Source organism: Ceratotherium simum, chromosome 31 (genome assembly GCF_057802395.1).
Source record: "Ceratotherium simum simum isolate JZ-2026a chromosome 31, ASM5780239v1, whole genome shotgun sequence".
Taxonomy (NCBI): domain Eukaryota; kingdom Metazoa; phylum Chordata; class Mammalia; order Perissodactyla; family Rhinocerotidae; genus Ceratotherium; species Ceratotherium simum.
In genome coordinates this window covers 2,934,792-2,960,338 of record NC_141930.1, presented here as the reverse complement: position 1 = coordinate 2,960,338, position 25,547 = coordinate 2,934,792, and the positions used below count along the sequence as shown (strand labels likewise).

General features: G+C 40.0%; 1 protein-coding gene across 2 annotated transcripts in view; it reads left to right on the top strand.

The window, feature by feature from the left end:
* Nucleotides 1-25,547, top strand: part of ATP6V0D2 (ATPase H+ transporting V0 subunit d2) — a 48,602-nt gene that overhangs the window by 13,044 nt on the left and 10,011 nt on the right. For both annotated transcript variants that reach the window (XM_004441134.3, XM_087420373.1), the window contains exons 2-4: nucleotides 69-240; nucleotides 23,497-23,675; nucleotides 25,148-25,227. In XM_004441134.3, coding sequence (XP_004441191.1) covers nucleotides 69-240; nucleotides 23,497-23,675; nucleotides 25,148-25,227 — 431 coding nt within the window. The remainder of the gene's footprint in view (nucleotides 1-68; nucleotides 241-23,496; nucleotides 23,676-25,147; nucleotides 25,228-25,547) is intronic.

The following is a 25,547-nucleotide window of genomic DNA, read 5'->3' as shown; positions in this document are numbered from 1 at the left end:
TAATGTTGTGAAGGCTGTTCATGCATGTTCAAAATTTAACCTAATTGGGGGGTTTCATTTAATTTCAGATCTAAAAATTCATCTCCAGACCACTGATTATGGCAACTTCTTGGCTAATCAAATGAGTCCTCTTACTGTTTCCAAAATTGACACTGAGATGAGAAAAAAGTTATGTGGAGAATTTGAGTATTTCCGGATTCATTCCCTGGAGCCCCTGAGCACGTTTTTTACCTACATGACGTAAGTGACGGCAGGAAGCCGGATTAATCCCCATGTGATTGCACAATGACCCCAGCAGTTACAGGCGGGGTGTGGGGCTGGTATGAGGTGGGTGGACGCTTAAGACCTTTTCTATTGTTTGTGAGTTTGAATACATTCAGATCTTAGCAACTGATATGCTCACAGAGCCGCCATGTCACTGTTAGAAAGTAGATTTCACTTATTTATAAACATGATCATGTAGGTGGCAGTGGCCTCTGTATAAAACGGTAATTTCAGTTTCATCTAAAAAAGTAAGTGGTGCTGAGGCTCAAAGTTGGGACTAGCTGTTGGGACTAAAGGTAAATATTACGTGACAGTTTTGGATCACGTGTCGGGGTGGGGTTGAAACATCACAAATTGTTCTTAAAGCCACATCTACCCTTTCCTCATTCCCCTGGTAACAGGATAAGTAGCTCCCATCGTAGTTATATGTGCTTTGTTTTTACCCTTCTCGATCATCAGTGATTCTAATGTTTCAGTGTGAAGGCTCCTCATTCTAAAAAACGTTTGAACTTCCACGTAATAGTAAATTGTACTTCTATTAATCTAGTTAATAAATTATATCCAGTGCTCAAAACTTTGCTCATTTCCAGTTGTCCTAGATGGCAAGCTGGGAACTAACGTCTGCCATAGATGAACTGTTTATTATGTGTATACAATTTAGATGTAATATACAAAGCTATGAATAGTAGATCCAGGCCCTAGACTGATTCGGGAAGGTATAAAATAAAAATATTTCTCTATTCCACATGTCCTCTTCTTCCCTACTCAGTTTCTCTCCCCAAAAGTAACCACTTCTCAGTTTCTTATATATTTTTCTAGAAAAATATTTACATTTATGTGTACTGATACACATTCAACCCACCCCACCCCCACATTTTAAATTGATACAAATGGAATCATATTCCTTCCACACTTTTTTTGCACTTAATATTTCTTAGAAATATCCTGTCAGCATTGTTCTTTTTTAATAACTGCCTAGAATTCCGTGTTTGGTATGTACTGTGACTCAATTTACCAGGCATCTATTAACAAATAACTAGATTTTTTTTTCCATTATGAAAAGTTTTGCAACTAGCTTATTACTGTGTAGGTCTTGAATTTATTTCTAAGCTAAATTTCTAGCAGTGTAAGTAGTGAATCAAAGAAATACCCTTTTTTGTAAATTTTGCTAAGTTGTTCTCAACAAAAGTAGCACCAATTTGCACCCCCAAAGCAGTGCATAAGACTTGTGTCCTTCACAGTTATCAACATTGGATATTATCTTTTTAACTTTTTACCCATCCAATAGGTTAAAAAGTTGTATCCCTTTGCTTTAATTTATATTTCTTTATTAGCAAAATTGAACATGATTTCACATTTATTAGTCATGTGTATTTGCTACCTGAGACCAAATACTTTGTCTATTTTTTTATTGGAATATTCAGCTTTTTATGTTGATAAGTAAGGGCTCTTTGTAAATTAAGAAAGTTAGCCTTTCATAATATATGTTGCAAACTTATTTTCTCAGTTTGATATAATTTAATTTTTATAGTTTTTGTTTTTTTGCTGTAGAAATATTGAAAATGTTTAATTAGCTATAATCATCAGTCTTTTCACTCATTAACTTCTGACTGTTGTACCCTGCTTAGGAAGGCCTTCTCCACTCCAAATTCATAAATAAATTCACCTGTCTTTTCTTCCATTCGTTGTTGATGTTTCATTTTTTACATTTAAAACTTTGGTTCATCTAGAATTGATTTTGGTGTGAGGAATGGGACTAGGGATCCAGCTTAGACTGTTTTTCTCTAATAGCTATGCAGTTGTTCCTGTACCATTTCTATAAATAAGTGAGTAGAAAAGAAATGACCATCGTTCGAGGCAAGAAGTGATCCTTGACATACCTGAGACATGCGATTGGTGCCTCTGCTCCTCGTTGGTGCCATCAGCCCTCCCATCAACACTGCGGGTTAGGAATTTATTTGTAGGAAAGACACAGGTGCCGACTTTTTTTAAGAATCCACAAATACACAGCTCGTCAAGGATGAAGATTAGACATGAACTTGGGTCTGACCGAGTCCGAAGCCCAAGCACTTTCTTTGAGAAGGACCCTGGAAAGCCTTCCCAGAAGGGCTGACGCTGTTGCCGAGCCTGGAAATGGGCTAGGATTTGGAGATGCGGGAGAAGACGTCTGGAGTTGAAGCATGTAGACGGGAAGATGGCCATGCGTGATGAATGACAAGTCGATTTTGGCTGGAGTGCAAGAGGCGAAGAGGGGAACGGGGACGGGAGACTAGAGAAGTACATTCCAGCCAGATCCTGGACAGTCTTCAATGGCAGGCTAATGAAGTTGGGCTTTATCACATCAGAGAGTATTTTTCAAGTGTGTGTGTGTGTGTGTGTGTGTGTGTGTTGTTGGTATCTGCAAGATCCTTCCTTAAAAATAAAAATCTTGGGCCGCCCCGTGGCTTAGCGGTTAACTGCATGTGCTCTGCTACTGGCGGCCCGGGGTTCGGATCCTGGGCGCGCACTGACGCACCGCTTCTCCGGCCATGCTGAGACCACGTCCCACATACAGCAACTAGAAGGATGTGCAACTATGACATACAGCTATCTACTGGGGCTTTGTGGAAGAAAAAAAGGAGGAGGATTGGCAATAGATGTTAGCTCAGAGCCAGTCTTCCTTAGCAAAAAGAGGAGGATTGGCATGGATGTTAGCTCAAGGCTGATTTCCCTCACCAAAATAAATAAATAAATCAATAAATAAAAATAAAAATAAAAATCTTAAGCAGAAACCCAAAATGTAAAAGACAAAAAAGAAGAGACCAGGTTTGCTCACAGGACTCTTGTCTCCCCATGATGGTTGGGGTGGAGTAGAAAATGCTCAGGTTTTGAACTGGGTCAGATCCAAGTTCATATCTAATTCTCAGTGGCTGCCTGTGAGGGGCTTTGTAAGCAGGGCTGCCTCCGGTGGACATGTCTGGCGTGAGTGATTGTGGAGACATTAGAGACTCCTGAACTGCAAGACAAGATGGCCCTAGTTGTGTGGACGTTAAAATGACAATCAAAATACTAGACAGTATTTACAGAATATTACTGTAAGCCAGGGCTCTGCTAAGCACTCTACAAATGTTGTCTTGGTTAACCCTCCTGACAAGTCTTACTCAGTTCTTATCATCACCATTTTAAGGATGAGAAAACTAAAACTTAAGTGCAGTAACTTGTCTGGGCCACAGATCCAACAAGTGGACAAGTCATGATTTGAAATGAATGTTAGCATTAGGCTCTGTAAAATTATTTTGCTCAGATTTTAGATGAATTCAGAAAATCTGACCCGTGATGATGACAGAGGATAGTCTAATTTTAACTGAGTCAGAAAGCTGCCAGGTTTTGTACTTTTTGGGTTGAGAAACACGTCTCACATGATGGAAATTTGGCCAAAATATATTGGGAATTGCTCTAGCTCTAAGAATGTGAATCATTTGGTCAAGTTTCCTCTTACATAATTATTCCCCAATGTATTGTTTCCTAATTATAGAATCTTTTTTTTTTTTTTGTGAGAAAGATCAGCCCTGAGCTAACATCTGCCAATCCTCCTCTTTTTTTTTTTGCTGAGGAAGATTGGCCCTGGGCTAACATCCCTGCCCATCTTCCTCCACTTTATATGGGACGCCACTACAGCATGGCTTTACAAGCAGTGTATCGGTACGTGCCCAGGGTCCAAACCGGCGAACCCCGTGCCGCCGCAGCAGAGCACGTGCACTTAACCACTTGCGCCACCCGGCCGGCCCCCTAATTATAGAATCTTAAACCTGGAAGGAACCTTAGTATGAATTAAGCAAGCATCCTTATGTCACAACAAGCTACCATGTAGATCTAGTTAAAATATATTCTCTCTAAAAAAAGTTACTTAAAATTCCGGATATTACTAGTCATTAGTGATGTTTAAAAGCTGTGTGTATAAGAGTACAGGCAGTCACAAAGCCCTGGGTAGAATGTTAATGCAGAATTGGAAGTGGAAAGGTAGTTTTGGTGGTATTAGTGTTGTTAGTAGTGTTAGTAAAAGATGAGCATCTTTTAATTTATCTACTCTCTCTCAGCTGTAAACTCTTTGAATTAGTTCTTTTAGTATCGCTCTCTGGACTCACTGGTACATAATGGGCACAGAATATTTGTTGAATCAATATATAATCCTATATTTAAGAGTACCTTACACAGAGCTGGAAAAATACTTTCAGATAACTCAAGATTCTATATTTTATATAACACCTGAATGTTGGTTATTTATTGGCCAATATGTTAGGGATAAAAACCAGATGTGATGCCTGCAGATACGTTTTGTGTGACCAGGTCAGTGTTTAAAATAATTTTCTAGGGGCTGGCCCGGTGGCGCAAGTGGTTAAGTGCACGCACTCCGCTGTGGCGACCCGGGGTTCACTGGTTTGGAACCCTGGGTGCGCACTGACGCACCGCTTGTCAAGCCACGCTGTGGCGGCGTCCCATATAAAATGGAGGAAGATGGGCACGGATGTTAGCCCAGGGCCAGTCTTCCTCGGCAAAAAAAGAGGAGGATTGGCAGATGTTAGCTCAGGACTGATCTTCCTCACAAAAAAATAAATAAATAAATAATTTTCTAAAATATGTTCAGTCAAGGCTTGCATTCTCCAATTAGCCACAGTCTCCAACACTCCATGTTGTCTTACAATCTTCAGGTATTTAGTTTACTTATCAGACCTCTGAAAATATTTACTCTGACCTAGATGTTTAATGTACATCTCTACACAAGAACTCTGCAAAGAAGATGTTTATATCTCCATTTTTCAAATTAGAGATACTGAGGGTCAATGAATTAATGAATTTTCTAAAGTCACAATATCATTAAGGGATTTGGGAGGGATTTGATTCCAAGCCCATCCGTCTAGAAAGCTAATGATTTTGCACTGCCCCAGTAGTTTAATAAAAGGCAAGTAAATCAGAAATATCTGTGGGCCTTTAAAAAATAAGTATATTCCTGATCCCTACCCCAGGAGATTCTCATCGAGTTGGCCTTGGAGTGAGGCCCACCTGTATTTTGGAAGTCACCTGGGATATCCTGATGTGCGCCTCTGATTAAACATGTCTCAGCATGGTGCCTCAGCTTTATGACTTGAAAGTCACTTTCTCAGTTACCCTCCTGAGTTTCTCTCCATAGTTATCTACACAGACAGCATTATCGCCCTGTCAGAGACCAGATAGCTCAACTGTGCCAAAACCTAGGTCTTCTGAATCTCAGTCTATCGTTTGTCACCGCGTCATGTGACTTGCCAGCCTGGCAACATCCAATTGCTTTCTACAGAGCCTAGAGATGTGTTACCATCACAAAAGGTGTACCTTTGCCGGAGTGGCGTCCCACAGTTCTGAAACCATTTTTTGTCATTTCTCTTCTAGAACATTTTGCACAGTCAAGTGTCTAACTAGCACCCATGAACTTCCATCAGATAGGATTCCTTTCTGTCCTATTGGGAAATGCCCAGGGCATCGTTATGGAAATGATTAAGTCAACCCTAATAGAGATGGTCTAAATTTAAGTTGGTATAATAAATACAATCTAAGCATTGCACATTTGTGTGATATAATTACTGTACATGTAAAACTTGTTTTGAAAATCTGCAATGGATATTTTTAAATGCTTCATAGCAGGAAGATTTGGAGGTTTTGTACACTATAATTATACACAGTAGCGTGAAACAAAGGAATGAATCCAGTTTCATTTTAATGAAGAGACTATTTAATATAGGCCTGGGTTGTTTTATTTTTCTTCTCCCCTACTCAACACTTTCCAGCAGCATTTTGACTTCTCATCCCTTTTGAGATTAGCCAGTTTTTGAAAATAATCTTTTAATATTCAAAATATCCCATCTCAGGGGCTATAAATTCTGAATGTACAATGACCAAGGAAGTATAGTCTTTAGTACTTAGACAATAATATCAACTGAGAATCATAGGTTAAGGACCACACACTGAAGAAATCTTTAAAGGTTCATTCATAAAGGCTAGTCAAAGTTTCTGACTTCTGATGACATATTAAACCTTCTACAATCTCTCACTGTGCTGTACATTAGGGGGCTGTACACCTTGGTTTGCCCTGAGGGTTTCTCAGGATGCAGGTCTTTCAGAGCTAAAACCAAGAAAGTTCTCAGCAAACTGGATGAGTTGTTCACTCCATCATTTGTTAGTCAAAAAATTAATAACATAGTTCTGAGTCACTAAGAACTTACATTCTAATGGAGCAAGGGGATGTATCCACAAATGGTGAAAAAATAAGACAGGATTAAGCAACAGCTATAAATAGAGGCTTGAACATTCAGTTGGAGGAGCCTGGAGGATGGAATAACTATTCTAATTTTAAAAGGTTTTGCAGAGAAAGTGGAACTTGAAGCGATATTTAAAATGGGTATTAGGTTGAAGGAATAACGTGCATTAATGAGACATGAAGAGACTTTGTATTGGGAGATGACAAATCATCTTGGATATGGCTGCAGTCTAGACAAGAGCAGGAATGTAGACGGGATAAGAGAGGAGAGAGCCTGGCCAGGTTAAGGGCTTTGACCCCAAGTCTGTACAAGTAAAAATCAATAAAGGAAGGCTTTTCGGAAGGGTGCTGCCATTTGCATGCTTCTTACGTGCTGCAGACTGTGGCCCTCACTAATGGTCGCCACCTTGAAAGGTGGGGCATGTTCTCCTGCTGGGAAGCCAAGTGGAAGAGAACCACTTGGTTGAACACTTATGCCACCTCTGCCTGTGTGGCCTAAAGTGATTCAATGTGGCATTAATTTCTCATCTAAGCAATGCGGAATACCTGTTCTTAGGGTTATTGTGCACACAATGTTTGTTCAGTAATTGCTAATTGCAATTATTATGCTTATTTCCTGGGGCATACTTAAAAATAAAGTGCCCAAGACCTTGTAGCTAGTAAGTAGAGAAGCAAAGATGTGACACCAGGTCACTCCAAATAGCATTCCAAAGGGGCCATTTTTTTCTTGTTTGTTTTTATTTTTCAGTTCTTACTGCTTTGAGAAGTGAAGAGACTGATCTGATGTATATTTTAGGAAGATGATTCTGTTGGTATTGTGAAAGATGCATTGAAGGGATGGGACTTGAAGCAGAGAAACCATAGAGGAAGTTATTTTAGAAGTTTAGACTAGAAATATTGACAGTAGACATAGAAAGGAGGGTGCAGTGGTTAGATACATTTGAGAGCTAGACTTAGCAGAATTTAGTTTCTTGATTTATGATGAGTATAGAGAAAACAGGCAATCATTCCTGGAAATTCTAAGCTAAGAAAAGAGAAAATCAAAAAATCACTCTGCGAATATAATTGTGAATCTTAATTTTTCTGTATATACTATCAGCATTTTTCCCATGTCAAAACGTTTTCTTTAACATTTTTGAATGACTATATAGCCTTCCACCTGGTTGTGAACATTTTAGATGTGTTGAGTTTTGTGTCTTCCTTACCTCAAAATCTGTACGGTGTTTAATTTGTTAAATTCTGATTTTAATAATCAAATTCCCAATAATATTATGAGATTGACTATTTGATACCACTGTGCATTTGTGATTCTGAATTTCTGGCCAGAAAAGTTCCGAAATCATAAAGATTGCATTGTCTTAAAGGAAAGCTTTTATATCCAGAGATTCCACTTGAATGTTTGATGGGGAGCAAGTGCAGGGCAAAAATGTCTCAACTGTGGTTGCTGATAAGGGCTTCAGCATTTAAAACTCTCAAGCGCTTTGTGAACTGGAAAACACTCGTGCTGTTCTGCACAAGCAATATGTGGTCTAGCTGTAACTGAATAATATTCACTTAATTAACATAACATTTATTAAGTGACTGTCAGGTGGGAAGATCTATGTTAGATTCTAAGATTAGAGGTGAATTGAATATAGACTTTGTTCTCTAAGCCAGTGAAGAGTTACTTACAGTGCAGATTCCAAGACCATACCTCTAAAAATTATGTTCTAGTAGGTCCTGGAGTGTGGTCTATGAATCTGCACTTTTGTTTAATTTAACTTTATTTTATTTTTATTGATGTCATAATAGTTTATAAAATTGTGAGATTCCAGTTGTACATTATTTTTTGTCAGTCACCATATAAATGACCCCCTTCACCCCTTGTGCCCACCCCCAACTCCCTAGCCCCTGGTAATCACCAAACTGTTCTCTCTGTCCGTGTGTTAGTTTATACTCCACATATGAGTGAAGTCATACGGTGTTTGTCTTTCCCTGTCTGGCTTATTTCACTTAACATAATACCCTCCAGGTCCATCCACGTTGTTGCAAATGGGACGATTTTGTCTTTTTTGTGTGTGTGTGAGGAAGACCAGCCCTGAGCTAACATCTGATGCCAATCCTCCTCTTTTTGCTGAGGAAGACTGGCCCTGGGCTAACATCTGTGCCCATCTTCCTTTACTTTATGTGGGATGCTGCCACAGCATGGCTTGACAAGCAGTGCAACGGTGCTTGCCCAGGAACCGAACCAGCACACCCCGGGTCGCAGAAGCTGAGAGCGTGCACTTAACTGCTACACCACCAGGCCAACCCCACGATTTTGTCTTTTTTATGGCTGAGTAGTATTCCATTGTATATATATACCACATCTTCTTTATCCAATCATCTGTCGAGGGACACTTAGGTTGCTTCCACTTCTTGGCTATAGTGAATAATGCTGCAATGAACGTAGGGGCGCATAAGCCTCTTTGGATTGTTGATTTCAAGTTCTTTGGATAAATACGCAGAAATGGGATAGCTGGATCATAAGGTATTTCTATTTTTAAGTTTTTGAGGAATCTCCATACTGTTTTCCATAGAGGCTGCACCAGTTTGCATTCCCACCAGTAGTGAATGAGGGTTTCCTTTTCTCCACATCCTCTCCAACATTTGTTATTTTTTGTTATGAATCTGCACTTTTAATAAGCTCTCCCAGTGACCCTGATGCAGGTGAGAAATTCTTAGAACCAACAAGTGAGCTCTAACCTGCGTCTACAATGTACCAGTTGTGGGGCCCTGAAAAAGTTCCTTAGTCACTCAAAGCCTTGGTTTCCTCATCTAGAACAACAATAATTATATGCAACGTAGAGTTGTGAGTTTAATTTGAAAATAGGGCCAACTATGTATTTTGCAAGGCCCAGTGCAAATGAAAATGTAGAGACCTTGTTCAAAAATGTGTAGTAATTTCAAGAGGGCGACAGCAGAGACTTAAACCAAGCATTGGGCCCTTCTAAGCATGGGGCCCAGTGAAACTACAGTAGTCCCCCCTTACCCACAGTTTTGCTTTCCACAGTTTGTTACCAGCGGTCAATCACAGTCCAAAAATATTAAATGGAAAAATCCAGAAATAAACAATTCGTAGGTTTTAAGTTGCACATCTTTCTGAGTAGCATGATGAAATCTTGTGCCATCCTGCTCCATCCTGCACCATCCCGCCCAGGTCGTGAATCATCCCTTTGTCCAGAGCATCCATGCTGTATATGCTACCCGCTGGTTAGTCACTTAGTAGCCATCTTGGTTATCAGATGGACTGTCACAGTATCACAGTGCTTGTGTTCAAGGAACCCTTATTTTACTGAGTAATGGCCTCAAAGCCAACTTTATTGTTAGTTATTTTGTTGTTAATCTCTTACTGTGCCTAATTTATAAATCAGACGTTATCATAAGTATGTGTGTATAGGAAAAAACATAGGATCTATAGAGTTCGGTACTATCCGATGTTTCAGGCATCCACTGGAGTCTTGGAACATATCCTCTGTAGATAAGGGGGGGACTACTGTATACAGATTGTATGTGCATAAAACTGGCTGGTTGAAAAAATATATACATATATAGTATATAAATATATCCACACATATGCATTACATGCTCTCAAAAAATGTAGCTAACTTTATTTGTGCATTAGGATATAACATTCACCTGGGAAAGTGAGAAAAGAGGTGATGCCCGGGCTGAGGCTTGAAGGATGGGACCGTGTTTGCACGTGGACGTGGCTGGGAGGAGGCAAGTTCAGCAGAGGGAGCAGAAACAACAGGGCTGCTGTTGGGTTACTGATGAGACGTGACATCAGTGGGTCCGCAGGTTAAGGATCTTAACGTGGTAGAGTGAAAGAGCTTAGGATGCCATCCCTACAACTGGTCTCCCTGGAGTGGGATACAACTCAGGGCCCAGGTGGATGGATATGGCCTTTCCTTTGCTCTTCATCAACTTTCTGGCTGGCCATCAATCAACCACCAGGGGGCACGGTTGATCCCAGGAACCTGCTTTCCAAACTATTGCTCCTTCCCCGACAGCTGTTTAGTGAAAGAGATTTGAGGCTGTCCCCTAGCCTGGAGAGATGGAAGTGCACCCTGGTACTGATCCACTGCTCTAGTTTTATCTGATTTTATCTGGTTTATTCTTTAAATGAAAAGAAGCACGTGTGTTTTTTTTTAAAAGTTTTTATTAAAATTTATTTGTGTTCATTACAAGCCAGCACTTTCATAGTAGTTTTACATGTATTAAATTTATTTAGTATTCACAGCAACCCTATGAAGTGGCACTAATATTATTCGCTTTTTAGAAATAAGGAAACAGAGATAAAGTAAAGATTATACTTCAGTACCCATCTCCCAAAGCCCAGAGGTAAACACTCATAAGTTTGATGTATATCTTTCCAAATTTTTTTGTGAAAAAAGTTATATATATATATGCATATGTTTCTATGTAAACAAATAATAACTGTGCATATATTCAACTCTACATACATAGTTGGTTTTATCGTTTTAGAACAGTGAGATCATATTATATGTATTATATACAATTTTTCTATTTTTTATGTAATCTACTAAGAATTTTCTGCATAAGTACATATTGATCTATCTTATTTAAAGCATATCTTATATCCCGTTGTGTTGGGTGTACCATAATTTAGTTAACCATTCCCCTCTTGTCTGTCTAGTTTGTTTCATCTCTTTGCTATCTCACGTAATGCTACAACAGACATTGTTGTACATGTATCTTTGCTTTCCTATGCCAGGATTTCTTTAGGATGGATTTTCAGAAGTGAAATTGCTTTGTCGACAGATATGCGGGTTTTAGACTTTGCTGGATATCAGCAGATTGCTCCCTCATACTCCAACAATGTGTGAAAGTCCTGTTTCTCTCCTATCCTCTCAGCCATGTTTTTTTTCTTCTTTCCTTGTCAGAAGAAATAAGATTCTCCAAAACCTGTCGTGACTGGTGTTTTGAATATGATAAAGATGAAATCCACTCACCATGTTCTTGACCATGTGGAGAACAGGCTCTGGTAGACACTCATCGAATGTTTAACCCATCTAACGGGCAAGAAGAATCACTCCGTCGGTGTTTTCCTATGAGTTACCATAATGTTCACATATGTGGCTAGAGAAGGGGTGACATTGGAGCAATCTCTAGTATTATAATTCTCCTCAATGGAAGAGGTATAGAAAAAGCAAGGAATAGACAGCTATGACTCCTAGAAAGGATGCTTGGCATAAGAACCAGGTAGCTGGTTATCTTCTTCACTCTCTATTTACCCAGTGGGTATCAGAGTTAACATACTTGTATGGACATAGAGAAAAATGTATTCATCGACTGAAAAAATTATTGTGGTGTCCCTATGCTGTGCAAGTGGGTTTCATGCCTCCATGAGGCCATAAAAAATGTACTGAACAAAGGCCCTGTCTTTAAGTATTGTAACTAATAAAGATGGGTAAGAATTATCTGTAAATAACTATATTTGAAGTGAACATGTAAAATGACTTACCCAAGAGCACATAATTGAATAGTGGGAGAATTAGTCCTGGAACCCGGGTCTTACTCCATTAGATGTATAAGGAACATTTGTGAATGGATGAGCTATTCCTCATGTTCATCCAGTGTTGTTACTGCCAGTGCATGTTGAAGATTGATTTCACCCTAGGGTAAATATACATACAGAAATTTAGAGAGAGAAAAAACATATTACTTCTAGCTGGAGACATTTTTATTTTTTATTTTTATTTATCTTTTCTGTGAGGAAGATTAGCCCTGAGCTAGCATCTATCGCCAATCCTCCTCTTTTTGCTGAGGAAGACTGGCCCTGGGCTAACATCCATGCCCATCTTCCTCCACTTTATATGTGGGATGCCGCCACAGCATGGCTTGATAAGCAGTGCGTAGGTCCGCACCTGGGATCCAAACCCGTGGATCCCAGGCCGCCAAAGTGGAACACGTGAACTTAACCACTACACCACCGGGCCAGCCCCTGGAGACAGTTTTAAAGCTTAATGAAAAGTGTGGTGTTTGATTATAGCCTCAAAGGATGGGAAGGACTTCAACTTTTAGCAATTGGTGGGGAAGGGAAGCTTTTACATCTAGAGAAGAAGAGGAATCAAGACACTGATGTAGAAAAGGAGAAACAAGTGTGAGGAATTTTTAATCCAAACAGTTGGGTTAGACCAAGGTTGTAGAGAATCTCCTAGAGAAAAGAGTTTTCTAAAGATTCCAGAACTATTGGGGGTTTGGGAAATGCATAGTGATCAGCGTTCTTGTTCTAAAATGTATTATTCTAGGCAATACTGACTTTTGAGTAATTTTTCAGTATTTTATTTTGCTAGAAGGAAAGATGAGGGTGACAGCAAAATTAATTGCTTTTTAAAATTCTTTTAGTTTTCACTTCCTCTATTTATAAAAAGGAAACTTCAGGGAAGTAAGAAATGTTACCAAAAATGTCAAATTTCAAGAGAGAGCAGAATGTTCATGGGGACATTCTAAATCTCAACAGTCTATTTTAGCAAATCAGAGTAAATGGCAGGGCTGCCCCACGTGAGCGTATGGGGTTAGCGTTGGATGGAATAAATCTGGGGTATAACAGAAATGTTTACCACTGTAATCAGGGAAAGCTTTGATTTGAAAATTAGCACATTGGAAAATACTTCCAAAACGGCCCTTATTTTCCATGTCATAATGTATAACTGTTGGGCCTGTTAAGTGTGGATCGGCACCTTTCATTGAGAAATGAAATAACTTAAAATGCACCAATATATTTCACACACACCCCCAATCCTTTCTGTGAACAATTACTCCTGATTATGCATTTTGTGTCTATGTCCCTGTATTTTCCATACGTACAAGTGTGACCTAGCAAACATATCATAGTTCTGGTCGCCTAGAACAGAACTGTTGTCATTGAGAACACTATATTGTGTTGCAGATGAAAAGATGATAACCCAGCCTCTTAGGTAGAAAAGAACCTGCAGTAATCGAATCCTGATACCATGTCGTGGGTCCTGTGAGGAAGCCAAATCTTAGTCACGATGCTTTTAGATAATGAATCTATTGTAATCACCAAGTTCACCAAGTTATTTGCTATCAAATCAGCCCAAGGGGAGAAGTTCAGACTGAGTCTTGAAGAGCCTCCAGCTAACAAAGAGGTTCAGGCCTTCTTATATATATATGCAGCTATTGTTTATCACAACTAGTTAACCGGCATCATTTCAGGATTAGATTACATTCCCAAAGAGATAACGTTAAACTTTTTCAAGTTCAAATGGCTTAAAGGAAGCATCATATGAAATAATGAGGAACTCGTGCTCCACTCCGGTGTCCTGAGGTTTGTGGGTTCAGATCCCAGGAGCAGACCTATGCACTGCTTACCAAGCCATGCTATGGCAGGCGTCCCACATATAAAGTAGAGGAAGATGGGCACAGATGTTAGCCCAGGGCCAATCTTCCTCAGCAAAAAGACGAGGATTGGCAATGGATGTTAGCTCAGGGCTAATCTTCCTCACCAAAAACAAAGATTATGTGGCTTAAATTTTCTGCTCTCATTCCTCCAAAGTCCAGTTTATAGGAAAATATTTTCCTCTAAGAGTGTATGACCCTCTTTATTGAAGGCATTCTACCAGTGCATTCATATGTATCACTAATCCTGATGTCCGCCATTAAAATTTGAATAAATATTTCCAATCTAAGACTGAAGAAATGGAGCTCTTGTTAAACTGGTTTTTAAGTGACAGAGCTGGGTTTAGAATTAGGCTTATCTGTTTCAAAGCCTGGGCTCCTTCTACTGTGACAACTTATGATTTACAACCTGTTCTCAGGTGCATGATTTGATTTAATTTGCACAGTGACCATGTGAAGATAGTGATATTCTACCCTTTCCCACCTCTTGATGCGAAACTTAAGAAGGGTAGTCTACACTCTATTTTCTCACCTGTTTACTTAACCCACTTCAGTCTTGTTTCCTCTCCATCATGCCATCAAAACCACTTTGGTTCCTAAGTCCAGTGGACAGTTTTCCAGCCCTTTCGTAACTCACCATGGTATTCAGAGCTGCTGATGTCCTTGTCCTGTGCATTCTGTGGTGACACTTTCTCTCTGTGCTCCTTTTACCATTCTGACCCTTCCTCAGTCTTCCTTGCAAAGTGTCCTTCTGCCTCTGAAGTTTTTTTGGAGTCCATCCTGTTCTCTCTTCTAAAATACATACTTTCTTTTTAATAATTTTATTCACACCTGTAGCTGGAGAAGTAATCAGAAACCACCGAAAAAGGTTTTGTATACAATGATGAGAAATTTGTGTTTTATCCTAAAGGCAGAAGGAAGCCATTGAAAGTTTTAGTAATGAGGGTAGTGATGTTGCTGATGAAGGTAGAGATTACAGAAGAAGGAGAAAGATTAGAGGCATTCGGGTTTTGAGGTAAGGTGATAGAGGTGTCTATGAGAAAATCAGCTAGCCATATCTACAAACAGGAAGTAGAGGAGTATGGATCTGAGGCTGGGAGAGAGGTCTTGACTGGAGCTGGAGATTTGCAAGTAGTCTGCTTCTACGTGGTAGAAGCAAGTGTGGCTGTGGGTGAGGTCTTTGAAATGGAACCTACTGAGTGAGAAGATTAAAATGGAACTCTTCTTAGTATGTGTGTGTAGCTATATTTCTTTGCTGTCGGCTAAGAATGCCTAAAAGAAAAGACACCCTAGTAACAAGCCCACCTATAGCTCAGATCTTGGTTTCTAATACCATTCTCCCATAAAAGGAACCAATGTTCCCCAGAGAAATCGCTGATTCTAGGATTGGGACAAGAAATGTACAAGATGAATTTGAACTCTTGTAGTGCCAGAAAATAAGGAAGTGAAAAAAAAAACAAAAACCCACAATGACGATGGTGTGTCAAAGGAGCACACACAGGAGCCAACTGAAAGACCTCCCAGCGGCCAAAGCTGGAAGAATTTGAGCAACAAAATAAAGGAAGTTGTACTGAATTACCACCCAAAGTTTAAAATAAATATCCATGAGTCCATACAGGTATGAATAAATGACTGAGTAGCTTAATAAACAAGGGAGAAGAGACAAATCTCCCTTGCAGAATAATTTGTGTAGACACTCCATCCTCAAGGAGGGGAACCATAAATCCCCACTTCTTAAGTGCAGGCTGCACATAATGACTTCTTTCCAAAGAGTACAATGTGGAAAGGGGGCAGTAGTTTTACAGTGGGGAAACCTGACAAGCACTGCCTTAGCCCGGTGACAAAGATCAGCATCAACGGTCATGAATTATACTAATCGTGTGTACCTTTGACATGGTGTGATGAAAATGGATCCTCCTGCTTCTGCTTAGTTTGTGGAGAGGCAGAAATAGTCTGCAGGGGCGTCTGGGGGTGGGTGTGCAGTGGGCACAGAGCCTTTCTCCAAGCAGCTTCCAGTTCTTCTCTCGGCATCCTTTAAGATTAAGATTCCGCCCAACTGCATTCTCTCCCTCACTCCTGGCACTCATTTTGCACAGCAGTAACAAGTCCCAAAATGAGAGGAGCAGAGGCGAGAGGCTAAAAAGGTATTCAAAGAAATAATGACTGAAAATTTTCCAAATTTGGCAAATGACACAAACCTACTGATTCAAGAACTTAAGTGAACCCCAAATAAGAAAAACTCAATGAAATCCAAGCCAAGACATAGTGTAATCAAACCTCCGAAAGACAAAGACAAAAGAGTCTTGAAAGCTGTGAGAAAGAAACGACACCTATGGGGGAAAAGCAATTTGACTGATAGTAGATTTCTCATTAGAAACCATAGAGTTCAGAAGGAAGTGGCATAACATGTTTTAAGTGCTGAAAGAAAAGAAATGTCAACTCAACGTTCTACATACAGGGGGGATATCCTTCAGGAGTGAAGGGGAACTCGGGACATTCTCAGTGAATGGAAATGAAGAATTTGTCGCCATAGAGCTGCCCTAAAAGAGTGGCTAAACAAAGTTCTTGAAACAGAAAGGAAATGATAAATGAAAGAATCTGGAAACAACAGGAAAGAACAACAAAAAAAGGAAAAATATGGGTAAATACAATAGACTTTCTTCTCTTGAGTTTTCTAAATTATATTTGACAGTTGAAGCAAAAATTATTACGTTGTCTGATGTGGTCCTCAATTGTTGCAGAGGAAATATTTAAGATAAAAATATAAATAGGGAAACTAAAGGGACTTAAAATGAGGTAAGATTTATACACTTCACTAAAACTGGTACAGTCACTCTGGAAAATAGTTCAGCAATTTCTTGAGAAATTAAACATACCCTTACCATACAGCTCAGTAATTGTACTTCTATGCATTTATCTCAGAGAAATTAAAACTTACTTTCACACAAAACTGACACGCAAGTTTTTATAATAGCCAAAAACTTGGGGGGGGGGGGGCGGGGATCAAATGTCTTTCAATAGGTGAATGGTTAAACAAACTGTGGTAGATACATACCAGAGATACTCCTCGCCAATAAAAAGGGGCAAATTGTTTACATGCGACAACTTGCTTGTGTTATATGTATCTCAAGAGCATTAAGTTGAATTAAAATAGCCAATCTCAAAATGTCACATAATATACAATGCCAGCTACATGTTATTCACAAAATGGCAAAGTTACAGAGAGTGAGAACAGATTAGTATTTGCCAGAGGTTAGGGATGGTGGGTGGGAAGGGGTGAGTGTGATTGTGAAGGGTGGCACATTGTAGATCTTTGGATGATACAGTTCTGTATCTTAATTGTAGTGGTGGTTGCACAATTCTACACATGTGATAAACTCACACAGAACTACACACACAGTACCAATGTCAGTCTTCTAGTTTTAATATTGTACTGTAGCTATGTAAATGTAACCCCTGTTGGAAACTGGGTGAAGGGTCCACAGGACCTCTCTGTACTAGTTTTGAAACTTTGTGTGAATCTATAATTATTTAAAGATAAAAAGCTTTAAAAAAGTTATACTGTGTTGCTGTGCCCACATACTAATTATAGTAATAATAACTCATATAAAATTTCTTTTAATATCTGAAGCCTATGATCACAGGAAATGAAAACAAATTTATATTCAATTATATATATAATATATATAGAGAGAGTTATAGAGAGGCATAAAAGACTTTCAACATAAAGGTATAAATGTTACATTAGAGTAAATTTTTGTTGGAGAATTGGAATGGAAATAAGATTTCAAGAAAAAAATAAGATACACATAATTTCCTTCTGTTATGTATTTGTAAATGAATAGTGGTGGTATGTTATGAGCTCAGGCTGCCATAACAAAGTACCATAGACTGGGTGACTTAAACAACAGAAATTTGTTTCTTACAGTTCTGGAGGCTGAAAAGTCCAAGATCAAGGTGTCGGTTGATTCACTTCCCTGATGAGGGCTCTCTTCTTGGCTTTCAGACAGCTGCCCTCTTGCTGTGTCCTTACGTGGCAAGTTCTCTGATGTCTCTCCTTGTAAGGGCACTATACCGTCATGAGGGTCTCTCCCTCAAGACTTCATTTAAACCTAATCACCTCCCAAAGGCCCCATCTCCAAATACCATCACATTGGGGGGTAGGGCTTCAACATGAATTTTGGGGGAACACAATTCAGTCCACAGCAAGTGGGTATCCAGGTACTTCATTGGATAATTCAGTTTGAGTGATTTAACAGTTTCACTTTAAATATTGACATTCACGATGTACCAGAAATTATATCCTTTGCAGTATTTAAACTTATGATAAAAATGTTTACATATCCACTTAAAATATATGAGGAGTGCATAGTTTTTAACAATTATTTTATGGAGTTCCAAGGCAACAGTCTTCAAACTTGCTGCCTACCGCACGTGGGAGATCACTTCTCTAGGAAGTCATTGTAGTTAATTGCCCTGACTCCTTGCCTTACAGCCATTCCTCATGTCTGTTAGTCCCAACTCGACACTTTTCCTGGAAATTTCCCAACTTTTTGGCTTCCGTGTCATGTGTACATACTGACCTGTGACTTCTTTTTCTCTAATCCATCAATAAGATTGTGTTGTTTTAGATAATCTAGAAATTTATTAAAATCTCTGGTTCCCTCGCATCCCCTCATATCACTCCAGTGATGAATGTCTTCCTTTTCATATACCTTGAATATCAATCTGGTTTGGGGAGAGCCAAATAACGCCTATGTAAGCTCACTCCAAGATCTGATGACAAGCCTGAAAGGGTTTGTGAAATCCTCCCATTTTGCCTGTGCCCGCCATCTTGGTAGCTGTGTCTTCTGAAAGGACCTGACACCTATCTTCTGAATTTGTTTTAGCTTCACCAAACTGCTTTCTCAGAAGACATTTCTCTTTTTCTGTCTCATGCCAGAGTGCTTAGCGAATGATAGTCATTTTTCAGCTATTGCTAATGACACTTAAGTACTTAAAATTTTTATCCGTAGAAAATGGATGGAGTTAGAGTTCCTTTAACTCGCCAAATTATGGCTCCGTGTTATTTGTCCATTTAACAACTGTTCTATCAACCCAGAATTTGATAGTTATTATACAGGAAATGTATTTTAGTTCCAGTCAAGATCTTTAAAGAAGTTGGGAGCAAATGGAGAAAGAACAGCTCTAAGACCAAAAGGAAACATTAAAATATTGTCTGGCTTGACCTGTTTTATCTGAATCTAACAAGGAGCCAGAGTTTTGGCCTTGGGGTCCCAACTCTGCCTCTTTCCAGCTATGTGACCTGGGGCAGAGTATTTTGCACCTCTACGTCTCAGTTTCATCTATGTAAAGTGGTGATAATAACGCTCATTACAGTGCTGAATTGTTGTGAATGAGAACATGCATGTAATGTTTGGCACATAGTGAAAACCTCAAAAAGAGGCGGCATTTAAAAAAATTATTATTTTCACAACCTAAAATTTTTGAAATTGAGTCATGATTTACTCCACCACAATTTTAGGTAGATTCATGATTTTCACAGATACCAATATCAGAGTCATAGAATAAAATATTTATTTATTTATTTATTTTTTGTGAGGGAGATCAGCCCTGAGCTAACATCCGTGCTGATCCTCCTCTTTTTGCTGAAGAAGATCGGCTCTGAGCTAACATCTATTGCCAATCCTCCTCCTTTTTTTCTTCCCCAAAGCCCCAGTAGATAGTTGTATGTCATAGTTGCACATCCTTCTAGTTGCTGTATGTGAGACGCAGCCTCAGCATGGCCGGAGAAGCGGTGTGTCGATGTGCGCCTGGGATCCGAACCCAGGCCGCCAGTAGGGGAGCCCGCACACTTAACCGCTAAGCCATGGGGCCGGCCCAGAATAAAATATTTAAAAGGGGCTAAAAATGAGGATGTTTGCCCAGACCACAAGTAGGAGAAAAATTAATGTGACTGAATGGGCACTAATCCTGGCTCTGTCATTACTTATGAGCACAATTATCTAAAACATGAGGAGTTTGAACTAGGTGAACACCCGGGTGCCTTTAAGTTCAAAAATTACTCAAATGACATCGGCAAAGACTTCATTCCTAACCACCATATGCATGGCCCTGGAGGTCTACAAAGATTATAGTATGGAAAAAATAAACTGTCTTCTGGGCACATTATCCCCCTGCCACCCCAAACAGCCAATGATTATTATATCCCTGATGCATATGTGTGATGGGGGTGAGGGAGGGGACAGGAAAGAGACCCCCCTCCACCCTTGCTCTCTGCCATGGGCTAAGCCCTAGATTCTCACTTCATTTCCTGAACATTATGAGAACTGGTATTATTGTCCCACATTAGAAACAAGGCCACTTAAATAATGAGTTGAAATAAAACGGAATCAAATCCCTGTAGCCCTTGTTCTATGCAATATGGGCCTAGCCTCTCTACAGGCACAGGCTTGATTGTCCCATGTGGGCTAAATCCTTACTCACAGCATTGACACTGGTTGCCCATCAGCATTGGTCTAACAGTCCTCTGCACATTGGGAATGTTGGCACCTCATATGCTTTTACATTACAGGAGTGCTAAGGGAAACAATTAAGTGTCTAGAGCCTGCTAAGGATTATTAAGTGCTGGCAGTTCCCCTCTCAGGTAATAGCTTTTGAGCCATAAAGGGACAGTTAAATAAGCACTTCCATTTTAATATCATTTTCAAGAGATAGAAAAGAGTCTAAAATTCCATTATGTCTAAATTTGGTATTGCTCTTTGGGAGGTGAAGAAACTTTATAGACATGTGCTTTTCATAAAGGGATAATTTCCTGCTTCAAAACTTCTTCAGATAGAATTTTTATTGGGGCAAATTGTCAAAGCTCCACAATGAACGAGATTCTCCTTTCCAGCTGGAAATGCATTCTCGCACAGGCAGTCAGTAACCCGTGCAGCCAGACTCTAGTGACGCTGCTTCTAAGTGGGGAGGTTAAGCTTTATCCAGCAAAAGGTGTTAGTTTTCAAGCCTGAATCGTGGCAGTGGCTGAGTCCACTGGCTTGAAATTCATCAATTGGCTGTCCCTCTGCTCTTCTGATCCACAGCCTCACCCTCTCAGCTGCCTCTTTCCCCCTCAACACTTAAACATGCTCACTTCTCTCCCATCTTAAAAAATTAAACACTGGGGGCCAGTCCAGTGGCATAGAGGTTAAGCACGTGCACTCCGCTTTGGTGGCCCAGGGTTTGTGGGTTTGGATCCTGGGTGCGGACCTACGCACCACTTGTCAAGCCACACTGTGGCAGCGTCCCATATAAAGTGGAGGAAGATGGGCATGGATGTTAGCCCAGGGCCAATCTTCCTCAGCAAAAAGAGGAGGATTGGCAACAGATGTTAGCTTAGGGCTAATCTTCCCCACACAAAATAAATAAATAAATCATAAACCTGAAAGTCAAAAGCTCCCTTGGCTGCTGGGTCTCCATATAGTTACCTTCCCCTTCCTTTAAGGTCAACTTGTAGTTGAACTTTTTTTTTTTTAAACCTCTTTACTTCCCATTCATTTTAAACACACAGTGATCATGGTTCTGCCTTCTTCTGCCCTTTCCCTTCCACAAACAAACTCCACCGAAAGTGTTTTCACGGAGTTCTCAGATGACCTCTTAGCTACTGCTTCCCACAAACACTTTATTTCATATCTGCCTTGACTTCTCCATGGCCCTTGATACTCTGACCACATCTTCCTAGAACTCTTTAGAACTTGTCAGGATTCTCTTCCCTGGTTTTCCTCCTACCATCTGGTCATTCCTTCTCGGGCTGCACCAAGGCCCTTAAATGTTGGGGTTCCCCAGAGTTCTCAGGACAGAACTCTTCACATACACTCTGGGATGTGACCCCAATCATTCCAAGACTTCTGCTTCCATCTTTAAGCCATCCCCTCCTGACCTTCCCCCCGCCCCACTGTCTCTGGTCCACAGCTGTCTTCAGCACTCAGACTTCTGAGGCCTACTTGGCACCTCCTCTTTGGTATCTCCCAGGCATCTTGAACTCACTCTGTCCAAAACATCCACTCCCACTGCGACCTGCTCTTCCCCCAGTGCTCTCACCTCAATAAACGGCTCCATGATCTAACAGTTAAACCTGGAAACCTATGTGTCATCCCTGACGACTACACTAAACTCTTAATGAGAGTAAAGAAGGAGATTCCAGAAGAAGACTGCCTGAGCTTGATTCTCTGCTCTCTCATTCATTAGCTGTGTCATCATGGGCGAGATTTTTACCTCTCTGGGCCTCTGTTTCCTCATTTGTAAAATGGAGATAATAATATTTCTATTATCACCACGGTGTTGTTATCATGATCAAATACAATAACTTTCGTAAAGCACCTCACGGTGTAAGTATTTGTTTACCTGTTCTCCTGTTTTAATCCATATTCTACATAGATCATAATATCTCCTTCTGCTTAAAGGCATTCAGTATCTTCCATCGCCCTCAGCGTCCAAATTCCTCGTCTTGTCTTTCAGGACCCTGCATGCTCAGCCTCGGCCCCACCGCCAGTGCTCAGCCCCAGGCTAAAGAACGTCCTTGTGCTCTCATCTCTGGGCCTTCCACAAGCTCTTCCTTCTGCCTTGAAGCACTCTTTCCCCCAATTCCCAGCCCTTTTGCCTGGACAGTTCCTACTCATTCTGCAAGTTCCAGCTTGAATGTCACTCCTAGGAATTCTGATCCCAGACTGGTCCAGTGCCCAGCCCTGATCCCCATGGCACCCTGTAATTTCCTGTGCAGAGTATGTATGCTTCAGTGCAATTTACTGTAACAGAGTCTTTGTCTGGTTCCTGCCTTAAACTGTATTCTCTGTGAAGGAAGGGACTGTGTCTCTTTTACGTCTTGGCCTCATTGCTTGGAATATCCTGGGTGCTGAGTACATGAGTGAACAGGCACACACACCCAGAATATCCCGGGTAGAGCTTATATTGAGGAAAGAAATCACATAAAATATGAACCTACAGACTCTTGGGGTTCTGGATGGAGAAGGGCTAGAAAATTCACTATCTGGTCTCAGGAGGAAAAGAATACAGAATATTTTAATTTTTTAATAAAATAGTTAATATTTTAACATTAAAATTGATAAATATTTTATTTTTAAATATTTTAAACTTTGAATCCTCAGTGATGGGCTTCATCACAGATTTAAATAGTTTTTAAAGTAGAATTAAATGTTCTAGATCTGTGTTTCTCAATTTTTTAAGCCCATAGTCCATTATGAGAAACCAAACAATTTCACACCCTCACCGGCACCCCACCACATTTGACAATTACAGCATAGGAGTCAGCTTCCCCATTTTCCCACTAGTCAGTTAGTTATTATAACATTGAATATGGTTTTTCAAACTATGATACCTCCAGAGAGTCAGAAATTTTATCCCACCCACGTCTCTCAAACTCCTGAGTTTAAAATAAAAAGAAACTCATGCATTTCTTTAATGAAAGGGCATGTGCCTGAACGGTGCGCATTTTCACCTGTGGGATGCTTCTTATTCTCAGGCAGTGGTTTTCCTAACGACTGGGTCTTCTTCTAAACCAGATGCAGTTACATGATCGACAACGTGATCCTACTGATGAACGGGGCACTGCAAAAGAAATCTGTGAAAGAAATTCTGGTGAAGTGCCATCCACTGGGCCGTTTCACAGAAATGGAAGCCGTCAACATTGCGGAGACACCTTCCGATCTCTTTAATGCCGTTCTGATCGAAACCCCATTGGGTATGAACACATGAGTAATTGTATAGCTGCTGTGTGTGTTATCCCAGGAATTAGAAAATGTCCATTCAGTTCACAATTTTCTCCCCGAATACAGTGTTATACTATATAGATTCCTAGATGTGGAAGGGGCGTTAAAGAATCATCTAGTCCAGCGCCCTCATTTTTCAGATCAAGACAAGTGAAGTAACTTCCCAGGGTCACATACGAACCACCTGTACCCGAGAAGGAGCCAGGGCTCATCTCTCAACCTCCAAACCCTTGTACTTTGTACCAGATCATAGCAAATAAATGATAGAACTTATAATTTCTCAAAAAATTAATTTTCTAGCTGGATTTTATATGGTTAGTTTCTTATCCTTTCATTTTAAACTTCTGTCTAAATAAGGCTACATATAGGAAGCATTGTGTTTTGGGAAGTTTAAGAATGCCATTTTTCTGAGATGCTCAGGAGCGTCTGCCAAATGACCTGAAGCAGTGATGAAATGAATGCTAATTTCATTATAATTCCGCACTAACGATAGTTCTAGCATTCAAAATGCTAATGGGATAGTTTTATATGCATTATTGTCAGGAAACCTAGATGGTAGCAATTCACCATTGATCATTTGTCAAAATAGTTGTCATTTAAAACAAACTTTAAAAAGAAAAAAATTTTTTGTATCATCATTAAGTGTCTGATGCTAAGGGAGGATAGCACGGTGAGAAGAGCACATCCCTTCCACATCGTGAGCACGAGGCCAGGCTCTGTCAGGTCCCAACAGGGTGACTTGGGGCAATTCAGTTCACCTCACTTTCTTTGTTTTAAAAATAACAGTATCTGATAAACCAATGTTACTGCAATAAAAATAAATAAATAAAAAATAAAAATAAGAGCCTCTCACTATAACAGAGTTTTTTGTTTTTGGGTTTTTTTTTTTTTTGTGAGGAAGATTGACCCTGAGCTAACATCCTTGCCCATCTTCCTCTATTTTCTATGTGGGACACCACCACAACATGGCTTGATGAGCAGTACATAGGTCCATGCCTGGGATCCGAACCTGCGAACCCTGGGCCACAGAAGTAGAGCAGGCAAACTTAACCACTACGCCACAGAGCCGGCCCCTATAACAGAAAACTAAATAAAAAACTAAATAAAACACGGTTTTAGTACAACTCAATGCTTGGCACGTAGTAAGGTTGCAAATAGTAAATATTACTGTTAGCTAATGGGGGTGGGAGTGCTCCCAAAAGTAAGCCATAAAGTGAACAGTTCCAAGGTGTTGTGAGGATTAAATAAGCTAAAGTATATCCAGTGTTTCGTGTAGGGCTCACACTCCTATTGTCATCATTACTGTTGGCCTGTCAAGTCTGGACTGCCACCCCACAGTGTCCTAGTCTGGGGTGAGCACAGCTGGTGCGTTTAGGAGACGTTGTCTACAGTTTATCATCATGCTTTTGACTTATTTATCTTGTATGGTAATTTCTGCTTTCAGCTCCATTCTTTCAAGACTGTATGTCTGAAAATACTCTAGATGAACTGAATATTGAATTACTACGCAATAAACTATACAAGGTAACTGTTTCCCCAAATGTTATGTTTTTCTTTATTACAAAATACATCATAACCAGAGTTCTTTATTAAATGTTACTTTGCCCATTAGCCACCTTCTGCAATTATGAAGCTGTGCATACTTGGAATATAGCTCTTATACTCCTGGCCCCCACCCAGCAAGATTCTTGAGAGGAGGTAACACACCCCCGTCTTCTCTGTATCGCTAGCTCCTTGCATGGTGCCTGGAACATAAAAGGCATCATTGGATGGGTGGGTGGTGGGTGGATAGATGAGTAAAGTGAACCATATCAATCTATTTTAAAGCAACCAGCGTACATAGT